This window comes from Hydra viridissima, unplaced genomic scaffold (assembly GCF_058129835.1).
Source record: "Hydra viridissima isolate aposymbiotic clone 2 unplaced genomic scaffold, HvirCarnegie_v1 scaffold_1, whole genome shotgun sequence".
NCBI classification, from domain to species: domain Eukaryota; kingdom Metazoa; phylum Cnidaria; class Hydrozoa; order Anthoathecata; family Hydridae; genus Hydra; species Hydra viridissima.
Window position 1 is genome coordinate 35,544,550 of NW_028324300.1, and position 15,848 is coordinate 35,560,397.

At 29.2% G+C, this 15,848-nt stretch overlaps 2 protein-coding genes across 6 annotated transcripts; both read left to right on the plus strand.

The window, feature by feature from the left end:
* The first annotated feature begins 2,000 nt into the window (after window positions 1-2,000).
* Window positions 2,001-15,491, plus strand: LOC145192204 (UDP-N-acetylglucosamine transporter-like). Of its 5 annotated transcripts, none has more exons than XM_090074612.1 (9): window positions 2,001-2,222; window positions 2,606-2,864; window positions 9,717-9,791; window positions 10,167-10,519; window positions 11,058-11,180; window positions 11,436-11,601; window positions 11,922-12,040; window positions 14,433-14,566; window positions 15,278-15,491. In XM_090074612.1, exons 2-9 carry the CDS (start codon window positions 2,843-2,845, stop codon window positions 15,366-15,368), a joined length of 1,083 nt encoding a protein of 360 aa, XP_089930738.1. In that variant the 5' UTR covers window positions 2,001-2,222; window positions 2,606-2,842; the 3' UTR covers window positions 15,369-15,491. The 5 variants fall into 5 exon arrangements, with proteins under 5 accessions (XP_089930738.1, XP_089930746.1, XP_089930760.1 ...); XM_090074620.1 differs by lacking the exon at window positions 2,001-2,222 and adding an exon at window positions 4,018-4,112 and having other exon boundaries at window positions 2,692-2,864; XM_090074634.1 differs by lacking the exons at window positions 2,001-2,222; window positions 14,433-14,566; window positions 15,278-15,491 and adding exons at window positions 4,018-4,112; window positions 12,132-12,239 and having other exon boundaries at window positions 2,692-2,864.
* Window positions 5,813-6,823, plus strand: LOC149894728 (uncharacterized). Its single transcript, XM_090074650.1, has one exon. The coding sequence runs from the start codon at window positions 5,951-5,953 to the stop codon at window positions 6,821-6,823; it is 873 nt and encodes a 290-aa protein (XP_089930776.1). The 5' UTR covers window positions 5,813-5,950.
* Window positions 15,492-15,848: the final 357 nt, after the last annotated feature.

Consider the following 15,848-nt stretch of genomic DNA (forward strand, 5'->3'; position numbering starts at 1 on the left):
ATAAAGATGTGCGAAGTTTAGTTGAGCTTTAATGGATAAAAAATGAAGAACAGTCGAGTTTAGTAGAAAGATGGAACCGTACGATAAAAGAAAAAGTATGGAGATATTTTTCAGCCAATTCAAAAAAATAAGTATAAATAAACGCTTTGGATAATCTAGTTAAACAATTCAATAATGCCATGGTGTACATACATTAGCATACGTACATTAGAAAAACTATTTTGATTAAATTAAATTTAAAAAAATAAAAAGGGTACCTGTTGAAGCTAGTAAGAATAAAAATGATAACACACTGTGAAGAAACCTCCATTTAGATCATGTTAAAAACAAGAAAACGAGGTAAAATTTCCAGTCAGCGACAAAATAATTATAAACAAGAAAAAGACAACTTTTACAACTAGATGAACAGAAGAAGTATTCACAATATCTACAGTTCAAAATTCAACTCCAATTATATATCAGATGAAAGATTATGATATGAAGAAATACATGGAGCATTCGACAAAGCAGAGTTGCTTAAAACTGAGTAAGAGATTAGCAAAATAGAAAAACTTAAGGAAAGGTCAAACCAAATCACAAGTAAAATGGGTAGGCTATCCAAGCTCCTTCAACTCGTGGATAAGTAATAAAGATCATATTAATCTCTCAACAAGAGATACTTTACCTTCATTAAATAACATCAAATTATTCAATGTTGCACATTATTATTCAATTTCATTCGCTTAAAACCCTATGACACTTTCATCTCAACTTACAATGCTCGTATATATACATGGCACACATACTCGTCTCATTTTATCGTGCTCACAAGCACCTGCTGCTTTGCATTCTTTGCCATAAATACACGTTCTCTGGTAAACGCAAAACTCCTTTGTGCTCTTACCCTCTTTCCAAGCACTCCTTACATTTTGCACTCCTTCAATTCTTGCATTTGTCCTTTACTCTGTTAGCTACCTTATACTTTTTACAAATAACACGTCTTCAATTCTTTAACATTATTGATATCCTCTTTAATCTCTTTATTGCATTTACATCGTGTGCATGCTTTTCTTTCCGTTCTTTTACATAATAAAAATTTATTAAATAATTTATCAAAGTTTTGAATTTTTGCGAAAAAAATTTAGAAATGTATAAATGGTTGAATCATGTTTGATTGCTAAGGTTAATTTTATTTACCATAACTTTAAAAAGATTTGATTTTTATGGTTAAATGATGGTTGATTATTAAGTTTAACTTTTTAATTTTTTTACTTTGGTTAATAGTTGATTTTTTTAACTTTTTTCATTTTATGGTTGGTGCAGGAGGCGGAAATATGGTACAAAGGATGGTTGATTTTTTTAAACCATACTTTATTCCATATTTAAAAAAGCTTGATTTTTATGGTTGGATTGATTTTTAAAACAAACTAAGCCAGTTCTCTCATTTTGTTTCTACTTTTATTAAATAATGGTTGATGCTCACTCATTAGTTGTTTTTTTTTTTATGTGGACTTTAAAACTCGATGTAATTAAATACTAGATCTTAAATTCAGTTGTTAAGCATTCAAGTGTTATTTTCTCGTGTTTTGGTTCAAGTTATATTTTATCAGTCTTGTTTAAGAAGGGTTTATTAAAAGGAGTTTTATGCACTCTTTTCATTTTAAGTCTAGTTCTTTACTTTTTTTTTTTTTCTCTACTTTTTAAGCGCTAAAATTATTTTATTTCATTATTTAAAATTTTTTTTCCCATTCTGCCTGGATTACAAGAAAAAAATTTGTCCCATTCTGCCCGGATTACAAAAAAAAAAAAAAAAAAAAGGGGAAGTTACCATCATTTTCAACATTACAGTTTTTTCAAATTACCATCATTGTTATCTTTACATTTTTTACTGTTATTGTTACTATTATTTTTTAATAAAAAAGTAGTTGCTTAGGACATCTTTAGTAACTGGCGAAGAGTCATATTAACGTCTCCGTGTCTTTTAAATGAGGCTTTTTAAAGTCATTGAATTGTAATCTCTTGGAATTTGCCAATAGTTAATCAAGACTACCAATGAAAACTTTTAAAGCCTCTGCGTTGTATATTTCTTTTAAACGAAAGTGTTTTTAATATAACATTTTTATCATTAGTAAATATATTTAGCAAAAAATATGAAAAACCGTCTTTTAATAATCATTTATTGAAATTGAAAAAAAAATGCGAAAACTAAAGTTGTTAAAGTTCTAGAGTTCCAAGCCTTAACAGTAAGTCTCAAAAATTTGGTTTTTTTTAGTAAAAGTTAATTTTTTATTACAAATCTCTTTACCTTTATCAACCCATATTTTAGTTAGTATTCGAATTGTTCATACAAATAAAATCAAGTTATACTAAAAAAAAAAATTTTTTGAGACTTGTACTGTTAAGGCCTGGAACTCTAGAATTAAATCTGACGATATTTGCTGTAATTTATAGTTAATAAACACAGAACCAAGTAATTCGCGGAATCTTGAGTCTAAAGAGAGAATGTCGAGTATTTTCAACACCGACACATAAACCTATGTTACGTAAATGTGTCTTTTAACGAAAGATTTAACTTGTATATATATTAAAAAAAGTTATTAGCTAATCCAACTAATTGTTTTTTTAGAGGCTACGTTTTACCGATCGTAAGTTTAATTTAGAGTAATTTACAGAACAGTTTAAAAATAAAAGAAAGGCACGCAACAAGAAATTACAACGAGAATTAACACGCAGTGTGATCAAATCAAAACAAGTGACAAACACCAAGAGTTTTTAATTCAAGTAAAAAGTTACATATGCTGATCTGAATTCATTATGTAAATTATTTTAAATCAGCATAAATTTCCAACGAAGAAAACTATTCATGGAACGCGGTGTTGTAATAGGTGAGATTAAAATATCTTTTTTAAACTGCAATTACGATATACGTTTTTTGTTCTTGTGTATATTTTAGTTGAGTTAAAAATAAACGCACAATGCACTTCTTTCAGTTATCAGATATCTTTTCGCGAAACAAATAAGCCTCTTATTTTCAAGACGAAAAATCTCTAAAATATTACTAGACAAGCGCAGTATTTGACGTTTTTTATTGCTTGGCAAACTTTTGTTTGGTGCGCATGAACGTACGATCACGTAAAACTCTTTTAATAATCCCCAAAGTGAACTAGTATGTTTCAGGGCAAAAAATAACTAAAACTTGGTTTGCTTAATACTTAATTGGGCATGGTAACCAGTATGTTTAATAAAGTAATAATTCCATTATTTAAAAGTAATGATTTTCAACGTCAAACTACGTAATATGTTTTTTAACATTTCCAGCATTTCGAAGTTTACAATTAAAAGGAAAAGAGATTTTGTTGATCGCGTTAGTTTTCTTCTGGGGATTTTTATTTGAATATTCAGGAATAAGTAATATTTTTTTAAAATATTTGGAAATGTAGATTTTGTATAGAGTATATATAAAATGGTATACAAATGTTGTTAGTGGTTGTAAAGGAGGGATTGGTATTTATGTGTATATCATTAATCGCTTCTTTCCGGTACTAGTAATCATTAGATTAGGCTGTCTTGAAAAATCACTGAAAAAATGTTATTTTGCATTTGTAAAATCCATTGAATATTGCTACCAGTTATCTTATCATGAAGTTTTTTTAATGATTTAACCTCGAAATGAACTGCGAGTGTATGGTTTATGCTTTTGGCCTTAAAGCTATAATTTCATGTCATGAACAAGCTGTAGTAAAATGTTAGACAAAGTGCCCTATTTATGATAAGTAAAAAAAAATGTGTCGGCCCTTAATTTCAATGTTTTGTTTGTAATTGAGCTCTGTAACTTTAACTATGGCCGTCCAGCTTCTACATCGACTGGCCTTTTTCTCCCTTTGGCAAATCTAATAAAAAAAATTATAACTTTTTCCCAACGTTTAAAATGTGAGATAGAACAAAGTAATTCTAACCACGCGAAATAAGTAGCTATACATTATTTATCATAAGGCAGTATCGTTAATCAGATATCAAGTATTTGTAGTTTTGTTTCAGAAAGAAAATTGAAAATTTTCGTTACAAACTTAACGTCACCTGGCATTACTTTGTAGAACAGTGGATAACTTTGTGCAACATGTCAAAGACTATGTGTATGATGTTAACTTTGTTGTTTGCTCTTTTTAGCAGTTAAAAATGCGAGCGATAACTACAAATCACTTTAGAACCCGATCAATGGTTGTTGTGTAAAAATACAAAAATCGCGTAAAATAATAATTTAATCGCGATTTCTCACAACCCGATTTTTTTTGTTCACATAATTAGGAAAATAATAAAAAATTATTCCTTGCAACTTTTATCTGTGCAACAGATCATAATTGAACTCAAAGGTGAGTGAATGACTAAAAGTGTTTATCTTCGCATTGGTTTTAAGTATTTAGTTACACCCATCGTTGTTATAAGAAATTTAAAGGTGAACAATTTTGTAAATAAAGTACTTATTATGGTAGAAAACGGGGCAAAATTTCACAGTCTGAAAAGTAACTTCATGCTAAGTCACTTCAAAAGTAACTTCATTTTAACTTTAAATATAATATAGCTATTTCATACTTTTTTTTTCAATCGTTTTATTTATTACTTGTACAATTCGATTAAGTCAGTTTGGATTCCCTTTTGGCGAAGAAACTTTCCATCATGAAAAAGTATCTCCTTAGGAATAATTTTAAAAAAAATGTAATGATTAAGTTTTTCCAGGTTCTGAATTCAAAATCAAACATTATTTCATTTTTAAACAATCAGTAGGTTTATCAAAAAGCTACCATTAAAAGGCTTAAGATATTTTTTAAACTTTTTGATAACTCTGTAAAAGAAATGCAAATTTTTATTTTTAACCTCACGTGGTGAAGGTAGTTTTTTTTAAACAGTACTGATTTGTTTAGTTTTTAAAATTTAATTAATCTGAACTAAGAGTGTTAAGTGGTATCAAATTAACTTTGCCAGCAGTTCGGAGAACTCTCCTCGGTAGATGACACAAAACTCTATATTGTAGGTACGTGCGTATCTGCGATTTAGGGCACCGATTTTAAAGATAAAATCTGTGACCATTTTTTCACCGTGTGCACGAGGTAGGTGTCGTAAGGATGGATTTTTCTCGTCTTTTGTTTAGAATTTTATATTGACTTAGATGATATTTTAAAATTAGAGTGTTGTAAGTTTATTGCAGTTTGTTTGTTTTTTGCAGTTACTAACGTTTTTAGTGATTTCATTGCTATTGAAAACTTCATTCCTGTTCTGGAAGTGAATTGACATTGAAGGAATGATGGGTTTTTTTTCTAACTTTTGAATCAATTTTATATATCTATTTTCTATGTACCTGCCAAATTTTATAAAAAAATATTGACACGCTCATATTCTATTTTTGCACGCAGTAAAGGTGCCAAATATTCTTCTGTTGTAGAGGTTGGGGGGGGGGGATTCACGATTATGAACATTTTGTATATTTGTCTTTTTTGTTCATTAAAAAGTTGTTTTTTTTAGAAAAATGAAACTTTATTTAAAATATTGGTGATTTTTTTAAAGTATTCAAAACATGATTTACACACAAACACACACAAAAAACCGTATTCTGTTATTAATTGAATAAAAATATAACTGAGGCAAAGTTATGCGCTAAAAATTAAACAATGAAGTTCTATTATAAAACTACCGTAAGCCGAACACTAATTTTTGAAGTTGGTTGCAGTTTTCTTAAAGGCGGCTTTCCACGGAGCGAATTAATTCGCGCGAAGCGAATAATTTCGCCAAGAATATTTGAGAGCATGCGCACAAAGATTTTTTTTATCGCAAGGCGAAAAATTTCTCTTCGCAAAATAGTTGGATCGACTTCTACTTTTTTTGTAGCGAATTTTTTCGCTTGAAGAAAGGGCCAATCAGAACCTTTGAAATATTCAAACATGCAAATTCGGAAATAAACAAACACAACAAAATTATAATGGCCGACAATAGTACGTTTATTCAGTGGTTTAAAGAAAGAAATGTTAACGTTGATTTATTGGAAGCTTTATTAAATGCTTCTCAAAATGAAGTTGCAATTACGAATGAAGAAGTAGTTGGTGAAGTAGTCGAAAATGAAGAGAATGAAAGCGATCATTGTATGCCTGTTGAATTCGATATAGATAATTTTCTTGAAGCTGTTCGTGAGTTTCCAAGCTTATGGGATGTTAATCATCCCACATACAAAGATAGATTAGTGAAATTAAATGCGTGGAAAAAACTTGCATTAAAATTTTGTAAGGAAGAGGACTTCCTTCAGAAAAAGTTAAAAAATCTGAAAGATACACTAAAAAAATGTTTAGATAAACGTAACCGTATGACTAGATCAGGAGCAGCAGCCTCAAACTTACCAAAATGTAGGTTTTTTGATCAAATGGCATTTTTACATGAAAAAAGTGCAAACAAACTAACGGAATCTAATGTAGATATTTTTCCAGATTTTGCTTCACCGTCTTTTCACTCACAGCATAGTATTTCACCATTAAGTCCAAGTATCAGTAGTTGTAGCAGTGAATTACTTCTAACTGAAAATCGAAAAAGATTAAGCTGTACAAGACCATCCATTCCAAAAAAAGCACGGATCAAAAATCAAAATGATGAGTCATTGTCACAATTGTCACAATCATTAGTAGAGTGTGACAAGATTTTAAAAAAGTCAATGGAAGATGTCGAGGAAGATGAAACAACCCTATTTTGTCGAAGCCTTATTCCAATTATGAAAGAACTCCCAATAAAAGAAAACAGACGGGCTATGATAAAGATAAAAACACTTCTTTTCAACATGAAATATGGCGAGCATGAAGAAATTTAGAGTAAATTATAATATAACTTAAATTATAATATAACTATATATATATATATATATATATATATATATATATATATATATATATATATATATATATATATATATATATATATATATAAAATTAATAAAAAGTTAATAAAACTTAAAAAATAATTACACCAATACAAAAAAACTTGATAATATTTATAAGACCAAATCTTAGCAATAAAACTAGATAACTGATTTATAGCAATTATACAAATATATATATATATATATATATATATATATATATATATATATATATATATATATATATATATATATATTATATATATATAATATATATATATATAAATTATATTATAATTTACTCTAAAAGTCTTTTTATCATATCAGTTGTTAACATTAATAACTTTGTCTTAATAAAATATCAGAATATAAAGTGTCGTAATATTTTGACTAATAGATGATAGCAACTACCCATAAACTACATGGTTTACTATGGAGACTTTTCACCTTAATTTTTTTTTTTTAAATCTACTTATATATATTTTATATTTGCTAATGCCTTATTTTTATCTGTGTTACAGATACAAATAAATTATATGAAATAACATTCAAATGAATTTCTAAATGTTTATCAAAAGTATTAACATATATATTTAAAACCAGAAACTTTACGGAAATTCTAGAAATTTACAGAAATTCTAGAACATTTTAAATTTTTTTTTAAAAATCAGAATTGACAGTTTGACAATGTTAACAGTTTTTTAAAGCAATTTTTTTATGAAATTCTATTTACTAAGTCTAATTGCCATTCGAGTTCACCTTCTGGTGAATTGAAGTACTCTTTAAAGTCGTCTCTAACTTGCTTTGCGTCTTTTGAGTAGTTGTTAGAACCTGATGACAGTGGTTGCAGTGCAGCAGAACATGAATTATCTTGCCTCCAATCACCTGGTCTAAACCCAGCAGGACCGTCGATATCAGTATAATTTGTGGGGCAGTAGAGATAATTGTTTGCTGACCTTTTTTTCATCAGAAAGTTGTGTAAGGCTACAATCGCTTGTGTAATCAAAATTACTTTTTCGAGATTAGCAATAATTGGTCTGCGAAATATTCGAAAGCGTGATGTGGCAATGCCAAATGTATTTTCTATAACCCTTCTGGCTCTTGAAAGTCTGTAATTAAATATTTTTTGTTTTAAAAGAATGTTTTGATTGGGATATGGTTTCATCATGTGCCTTTTTAAACCAAAAGCATCGTCAGCAACTAAAACGTACGGTATTATTTTATCTGAATTACTAATCTTTTCTGGATCAGGAATATTCAATTTATTATTTTCAATTGCATAACCAAGACTGCAGTTATTAAAAACACTACCATCACTCTGTCTTCCAGAGTCACCAATGTCCACCATAGTAAATTCGTATTTAGCATTACAAACAGCTAGAAGAACTATGCTATGCGTTTTCTTATAGTTAAAATACTCTGATCCGCCACTATGAGGAGCTTGCATAACAATGTGCTTGCCATCTATTGCACCTATAGCATGCGGAAAATTCCACATATTTTCAAATTCTTTTGAAATTGTTTTCCATTCTTGTTTTTCTGATGGAACGTGTAGATAGTTTCTCTCTTTCAATGAAGTCCAAATAGCAGCACACGTTTCACTAATAATCCTACTGATAGTGGAAGCGCTGATTCTGTAACTTGCAGCAATAGTACACTGAGCATCACCTGTTACAAGGAATCTAAGTGTTACGGCCAAGCTTTCAATAGGACTAACAGGGTCTCTCATGGTTGTTCTCTGTTTTACAATGATAGGCGCTACGAACGAAAGCAACTCTTCGTAAGTTGTTGGAGACATACGAAAATACTTAAAAAAATATTCCTGGTCGTGTAAACGTAAATCCTGGATTAATAAATGAAACTCTCCTTTCTGTAGGCGTTCGGCATAAACTTTTCTTACCCAAAATCGTTTTTTATTCTTTACTTTTTCTCTTTTCATTTGCATCATTTTTAAAATAATTAATTTTCTTCGAAATAACAGCCATCTTTTTTTCGTCAACATGTTTTCCAAAAAGCGCGCTTAAAGTTATGCTAAACTTACGTGGAAATCAAATTTCTGGTTCAGCGAAAAAATAGACACGAAATAATTCGCTTCGCGCGAAATAATTCGCTCCGTGGAAAGCCGCCTTAAGCACTCCTTATAATGAATTTTTGTCACTTAAATGGGCATAACTTTTAGTAGAATCATTAGTTTTTTATGAAATTTTCACCATCGTAATACTGATTTAAAGCCCTTTACAATGATGTAAAATAATTAAATAGTTGAATAGTTTAAAAATTTTGCACACATACCTATATATTGTGAAGTTAAACAGAAGAATAAAATTGAGGCGTATTAATAAACCGTAGTTGAAATTTATAAAACAAGGAAATTTTTTGTTTCTTTTTTCTTCTGATGCTATTATAAATAAAACTGTTAGAGACGACGTTGCAACAAATATAAATAAAAAAAACATAACTTTTTACGTTAACTAGCGTTCACATTAACCCCAATTATAAATAAAAATTGAAAGGTTTTTTTTTATTCTTTAGCATAAGCGGCTAACAGTTTGTTGCCCTTGATTTCACTTTAGTTATACGAGAGTGTAAATAAATATATTTGATTACCGTCAAATATAGTTATTAATTTTATTGGAGAGTTCGGCAAAGTACTTCAAAATACAATTTCGAAAGGTCGAATCCACGACCCCATTTCTCTGTGGCTTTACCATTTTATCTCTCTAAGAACATGTAGTGACGGAGGAAAACTAAATGTAGCTATCATAAACTTATTTATACCTGACGCCAACTAGTTATTTCTTTTTTAATTTTATTGGCTCTCTTACATATTTAACTCCTTAATTAGCTCTTGATGAAAGTTTTGAAGATATGACTGGAAAAAAGGGAGATGTTCATCTGAAGTCAACACCTTCACTTCAAAGTAACGTAGCTTATTTGCATTTTGTGAAAAACTGTTTTTTTTTTATGTTTGGGGATGCATGATGCCCTGATTCATTCTTCAAGTTGTTATCACGAAAACCTCAAGTCTCTGTGGTTTGAGGTTATCGTTTGATAATAATTTGAAGTATGGCTCTCATCAGTAAACAAAATCAAAACCTAGTCACAGCAAATACTAACTTTGAATATTATATAGGTATACACACGCAAACATAGACACACACACATTCACATATCCATATATTATTCAAATATACATACATACATACATACATACATACATACATACATACATACATACATACATACATACATACATACATACATTTTTATATAGATATATAATTCTCTTTTTTAGTCAGTTCAATTTTAATTCCACTGAAATACATTTGTCTCAGTGTTCTTGTCCTCCAAACTTCAATACATGTCTTACTTCTAAGATATACGAGGACTGTCATAACTCCTGGTCAATCGGTTTACCTAGCTTCAACTGCTGTACTGTTGGCTGAGATACTGAAGATTGTTACATGTCTAGTTTTCTTATTAAGAGATGCAAATTGGAATATTTACAAGTTTTTAAATAGTTTATATACAGAAGTAATTGGGAACTGGAAAGATAGTCTTAAGTTGCTTGTTCCTGCTGCCTTGTATGTTATTCAAAATAACCTATTATACCTTGCATTAACAAACTTAGATGCAGCTACATACCAAGTTTGTAGATTTCTTACTTATTTTTACAATATTACTTTTTCTTATTGTAAAAAGATCAAACAAGGAAATGGGTACCTTTACTTATAAGTAAATTTAAGGTTAATGTAAACCTGTGATAGAAAATGACTTAATTTTATGTTTGCTATGCATCATGAATTTATATATTAACCAATGAAAATCCAAATCAAATTCAAAAAATTCAAATATTTAAGCTTAAGGAGTTCATTTAAAGGTTAAACTGGGTTTAAAATATTGAATTTCAATCTGACAATCAATCAAGTTAGAAGTCCTCTGTTTGAAGATTAAATATATCCTGATGGTAGGTTTTGCTAAATTTTGAAGAAATATTTTCTTGTTTTTGAAGTTTCTTTTCAATCATTTCTTTGATCTTCATTGTTTCTTCACTATTAGGTAATAGTAATTTCAACAAAATTTGTGATTCTAAAGAACAAAGCAAAGTTTAAAAATGTTTCCTTTTTTATTTATATATAACACACAAATTAAAACAACTGTTATCTTTTTTTCCTGTTTTTTTTAGGTGACGTACCAGTTAAAAATTCTTACCACTGCACTATTTTCAGTTTTGATGCTCAATAGCAGGTTAAATGCAATGAAATGGTTTTCACTTGTTATTTTGATGTCAGGTGTAGTGATTGTTCAGGTAATTTATAAATTTATGGTGACTTTACAAGCTTCTATTTTAAAAAAATAAAAACAAAAACAGAATGAAGATATACATTCATTATTAATCCCTAGTACAATATTCCTTTCTTTACTTTGTAACAAGATTCATTTTGTACATTTAAATCTATATAGTTTATTTTAAATCTTTGAAATGTATTTTAAAGTTGCATCTTTTAAAATCTTTTTTTATATTGAAAACATTTTATGTAAAAAAATATTAATTTGCTACCAGAGTTCAGTATCCACCGTGAACAACTCGTTTAAATCAAGCTCTTCACAAGTTGTTGGCCTGATTGCAGTGCTATGTGCATGCATTTCAAGTGGTTTTTCAGGAGTGTATTTTGAAAAGATTCTAAAAGGAAGTATAACGTCTTTATGGGTGAGAAATTTACAATTAGGTAGGTGAACAGCGTTTAGGCAATCCCCTTGTTAACTTCACATTTTGGTAAAATAAGAGTAGGGTAAATGGTGGATTTAGAAAATTTTTTTTTAGTGTTAAAAATTTTTGTAGATTATTTTTACATTAAATTAAGTCTTTGTTTACAAGTTAAGTTTTCACACCAAAGTTAGCTTAATTTATAATTAAAACTTTAATTGCACAGTATACATCGATAAAATAAATAGATTTTCACTAAAAAAACAAAAACTTTGAATTTGTTTACCAATTTTTCTTACAAAGTTTAACAACAATTTTTTTTTTTTTTTTCCCTTTTTGCAGCATTTTTCAGCATAATTTTTGGATTCTTGGGTATTGTGATTAATGATTGGAACTCTGTGGTGGATAATGGTTTCTTTCAAGGATACAATCGTTTTGTTGTCATTTCTGTTTTCATTCAAGTAAGCTAACTTTTTTTAACTCAAACACAAGTAATTTCTTTTGAATAATATCACAGACCTGCAAATTTTAAGTCCTGTTGTTTCCCTTTAGATTTGACTGATCTCAGGGTTTTTTGATGCACTGATTACAAATAGTTCTTACTTTTTGCCCATATCCTTAGTATTTTAAGGAAAGGCCTTATAGGAGAAATCACAAAAATAGTCTTCTTTGCTAAGATAATAATTACTTTAAATACAAAAACTTATTAAGTTACATAAAAGCTCTAAAAGTATATTTAAATAATTTAAATCAATAAATACCAATGGTAAATACTTTTATGGTTTCTTGTTTTTCCACTGAAACTCCAGCTATGAGATTTTCACTTCAAATTTGTGTTTGGTTCATCTCACTTCAGCAACTAACAATAATTTGACATCGCTTCACCTTCCTCAGTTTCTATGCTCCTTTTTTTTAGTAATGAAGTCTAATTCTCATCAAGCATCTCATTTTTCTGAAGTTTGCAATTGTTTTTCAACCTCTTATAGAATTTTCTTTTGAATAGCCAGAGTTATTACAATATTGAAGGTTGTTTGCAAGCAAGTTAACTTTGGAGGTGACTTAAAAGTTGAAGCTATGTGACATGCTGATGCTAGATGTTGTTGGTGTAGATTCAGAAGGCAGTGGCTGAGATGGTGAAGTTCCTGGTACTAGTATTGTGATAGGTGGTGATACTTTCATAGATTCTGGTGGTTGAGATAATGAAGGTTCAGGTTGAGATGACGGTGTTAGCAATTTCCAATTTTGACTGATTGATTCTACTGATGTTAAAGTGGAAATAATCCAGTATTCTAAAATCCAGTGACTATTTGGGTGGGTTTAAAAAAAAGTTTGGTATTTATATGGCAAATCTAGCACCAGTAACTACACCATCTCAGCCACTACCTTCTAAATCTTCACCAACAACATCTAGCATCAGCATGTCACATAGCTTCAGCTTCAAAGTCAGGATAGCTATAATTAAATTAAAGATTAAGCTTATTACCTGGAATTTTTTTAACGGTGGGAACATACATGCCAGTGAGCCAATTCACAAATATGGTTTACATAGCATCATCTGGACCACTTAAGCACCAATCTCTATACAGAAGTTTTCTTTAATTTAAAAATAATGCAAGGAGCAAAATGATTACCAGCAGCATTCATACAGTATCCAACAGTATAATGGATTTTTTCATTGTTGCCAACCAATTTCAGTTGTCGTTTTGCACTACACCAGCAAACTATGTGTTGCTTGCCTTGATCACCAGAGAAGCCAATTTCATCAAAATTCCACAAATGACATGAAGTGTTTTTGTTGATACCTGCTTCATTAAATTCTCTTTGCAGTGTGTTGAAATGCTTTGCTACTATTTCTTGCATGCAAAAGTGGCTCTGAGTGATGAAATATTACCAATGGCTCTGATGCTCAACTTATGACTCCACCAGTTTATGAAAAACGTGTACCAGTTTCTCCCTGGTATTCCATTAGGAAACTGATGAGATTGACCCTAGTGTTTCAAATAGTCAGTAACTGGTGTGATGATATCATTGTAAATTCTACCAAAGCCCCAATCAGATAATTTGAAGAGCTTATCTACCAGAATTGATTCAAGTTGTTGCAACAAACTTGTGCTTGAACCACTCCCAATTGTTTCACCTATGGCGTGGACAAGCCTGTGAAGAGTTGCTACTGGTATGCTGAATGACTGAGCAGTTTTATTAAGTGAAAGTTTACTGGTTTGTACTTTTCTAGTTTTACCAGTATACTTTTTAAATTCAATTATATAATTTAATTTCCAAGAGTTTTATGTCCATTTTTCAAAAAAAGAAAATAATATCATTACGCATTCAAAAACTTAACAATTCATTAAAAAAAAAATTTTTTAATTAAAATTTGATATCATCTTATTCAGAAAAAGTTCTCTAAAACATGATCAAGAATATTTGAAAAAAAGTTTATTCAATAATTAAGAGCAAAAGGATAAAAATTGTCATAACTTTCATAGATTTATGTATTTAATATTTTGTATTTTTGCATTAATTATGTATTTTAAATTCATATTTGACTTTTTCTTTAATGCACAAGTAATGCACTGTAAAAGTGGAAAAAATAAAAATATTTAATATATAAACATATGCTTTTTTAATTCATGTTTTGTAAAGCCTTTGAGTATTGTAATTCTTTCGGATTTTTTTAAAATTACAAATAAAATGGTTTAGAGACATAAGCGTTCCTTGCAGATTTGTTTGATAATGATAGATTAGTCTATTAAAGGATATTTTTAACACAATTTAAATATAAAGGAAAATTGCTTCTTTTCATCTTTTTTTTGTAAAGTATTGTTTTTTTTTTTTCCTATTATTTCTATTTAGGGATATGGAGGACTGTTAATAGGAGCTGTTGTTAAATATGCTGATAACATTTTGAAAGGTTTTGCCACGTCAATATCAATTGTTGCTTCCTCTTTAGCATCATATTATATTTTTAATGATTTTGAGCCATCGGGGTAGGTGATATTATATTTATTTTAACAAAGTATTGAATTAACTAAATAAACATCATGTATAAACTATTGTTCAAATAAACCTCAGTTATGATTAAGCTCTGAAAAAATGACCCACGCAAATGTGTTATTTTTTATTACAATTAATTGCGTGGTTAAAAGCCTCAGTATGAAGGATTAGTTTCATCTATTTTTAATATTTCAAAATTCACACGTGTTTTTCCCGTGTTTTTCACTTAAAACTCTTGCACTGTTAACTGAATGCCGTTTGCCAAGTACTGGCTATAAAAAGATAAAGATTTGATTATCTCGTTTCTAAGATTAATTTTCGTTTACGGAACTTTTTATAAATTTAACGTCCTCTTCTTTTCCTTTTATTCATAAAAGGAATGCTTTCTGCTTTATAAACGAAATGAATCTTAATTGTGACTTCATCTCTCGGAAGTTGGTTTGCAACAATCATTTGTTTTGTATTTTCACTCCTTTATTCTAACTATAAAACAATAGTTAGCCTTATTTAAACCATATTTTGAGAAGGCTTTGATGTTTTTTCGTTTACTTTTTCAAACTTTGATGTTATTTAAACAGGCACTATATAATACCCCATTCATGTTAACTACAGTTAATATGAACGGGGTATTATATAGTGCCTGTTTAGTGATGAGAAGGACCTCTGCGGACCCATATTTACTGTTTTTTTTTTATCATTTACAGGTACTTTTTGTGTGGATCAGCCTTTGTGTTATTGGCAACGTATCTTTATAGTTTACCAGCATCTCCTGCTTCAGATTTAGCGAAAAATTAAACGCTTTTTTCAGAAGGATCTTGCTTATGAAGACACTAACGTAACAAGTTGTTTTTTTTTAATTGTACTAGACAAATATTTTTTCATTAGATTCGGGATGAATAAGATGAATATTTTAAAGGTTTTAAAGGTTTTCTGAATTCCAATTTAATACAAAGACGGCTTTACTTTTTTTTTTTTTTTTTTTTGAAAAATCATCTCGTTTAAGTTCTGTTGAAAATTCAATAGAGTTTTAATTTTAATTTATAATTTTGATTATTTCATATTTAATATTTATATCGAAATGCATGAATAGCGAGCAACATTTTTTAACAATATTGTAAAATATCCATCTAGCGTTGATTTAAAGTAAAAAATTTCAATAAGAATGTTGAATTCGTAATTAACTAAAGCCAGTAAGGCTTGAGACTTAGCTACTTAAGACAGTTTAACTTCGGCTAACCTATAGATTTTCGTGAAATCCCTAACGCTTTTTATGAT

Excerpts from the sequence above, each read along its gene's own strand:
- LOC145192204 (XM_090074612.1), top strand. The coding sequence starts at position 2,843 with ATGGAACGCGGTGTTGTAATAG. Across the intron at positions 10,520-11,057 it reads TAGATGCAGCTACATACCAA|GTGACGTACCAGTTAAAAAT; the intron begins GTTTGTAGATTT and ends TGTTTTTTTTAG. Across the intron at positions 11,181-11,435 it reads CAGGTGTAGTGATTGTTCAG|AGTTCAGTATCCACCGTGAA; the intron begins GTAATTTATAAA and ends ATTTGCTACCAG.
- LOC149894728 (XM_090074650.1), top strand. The coding sequence starts at position 5,951 with ATGGCCGACAATAGTACGTTTATTCAGTGGTTTAAAGAAAGAAATGTT.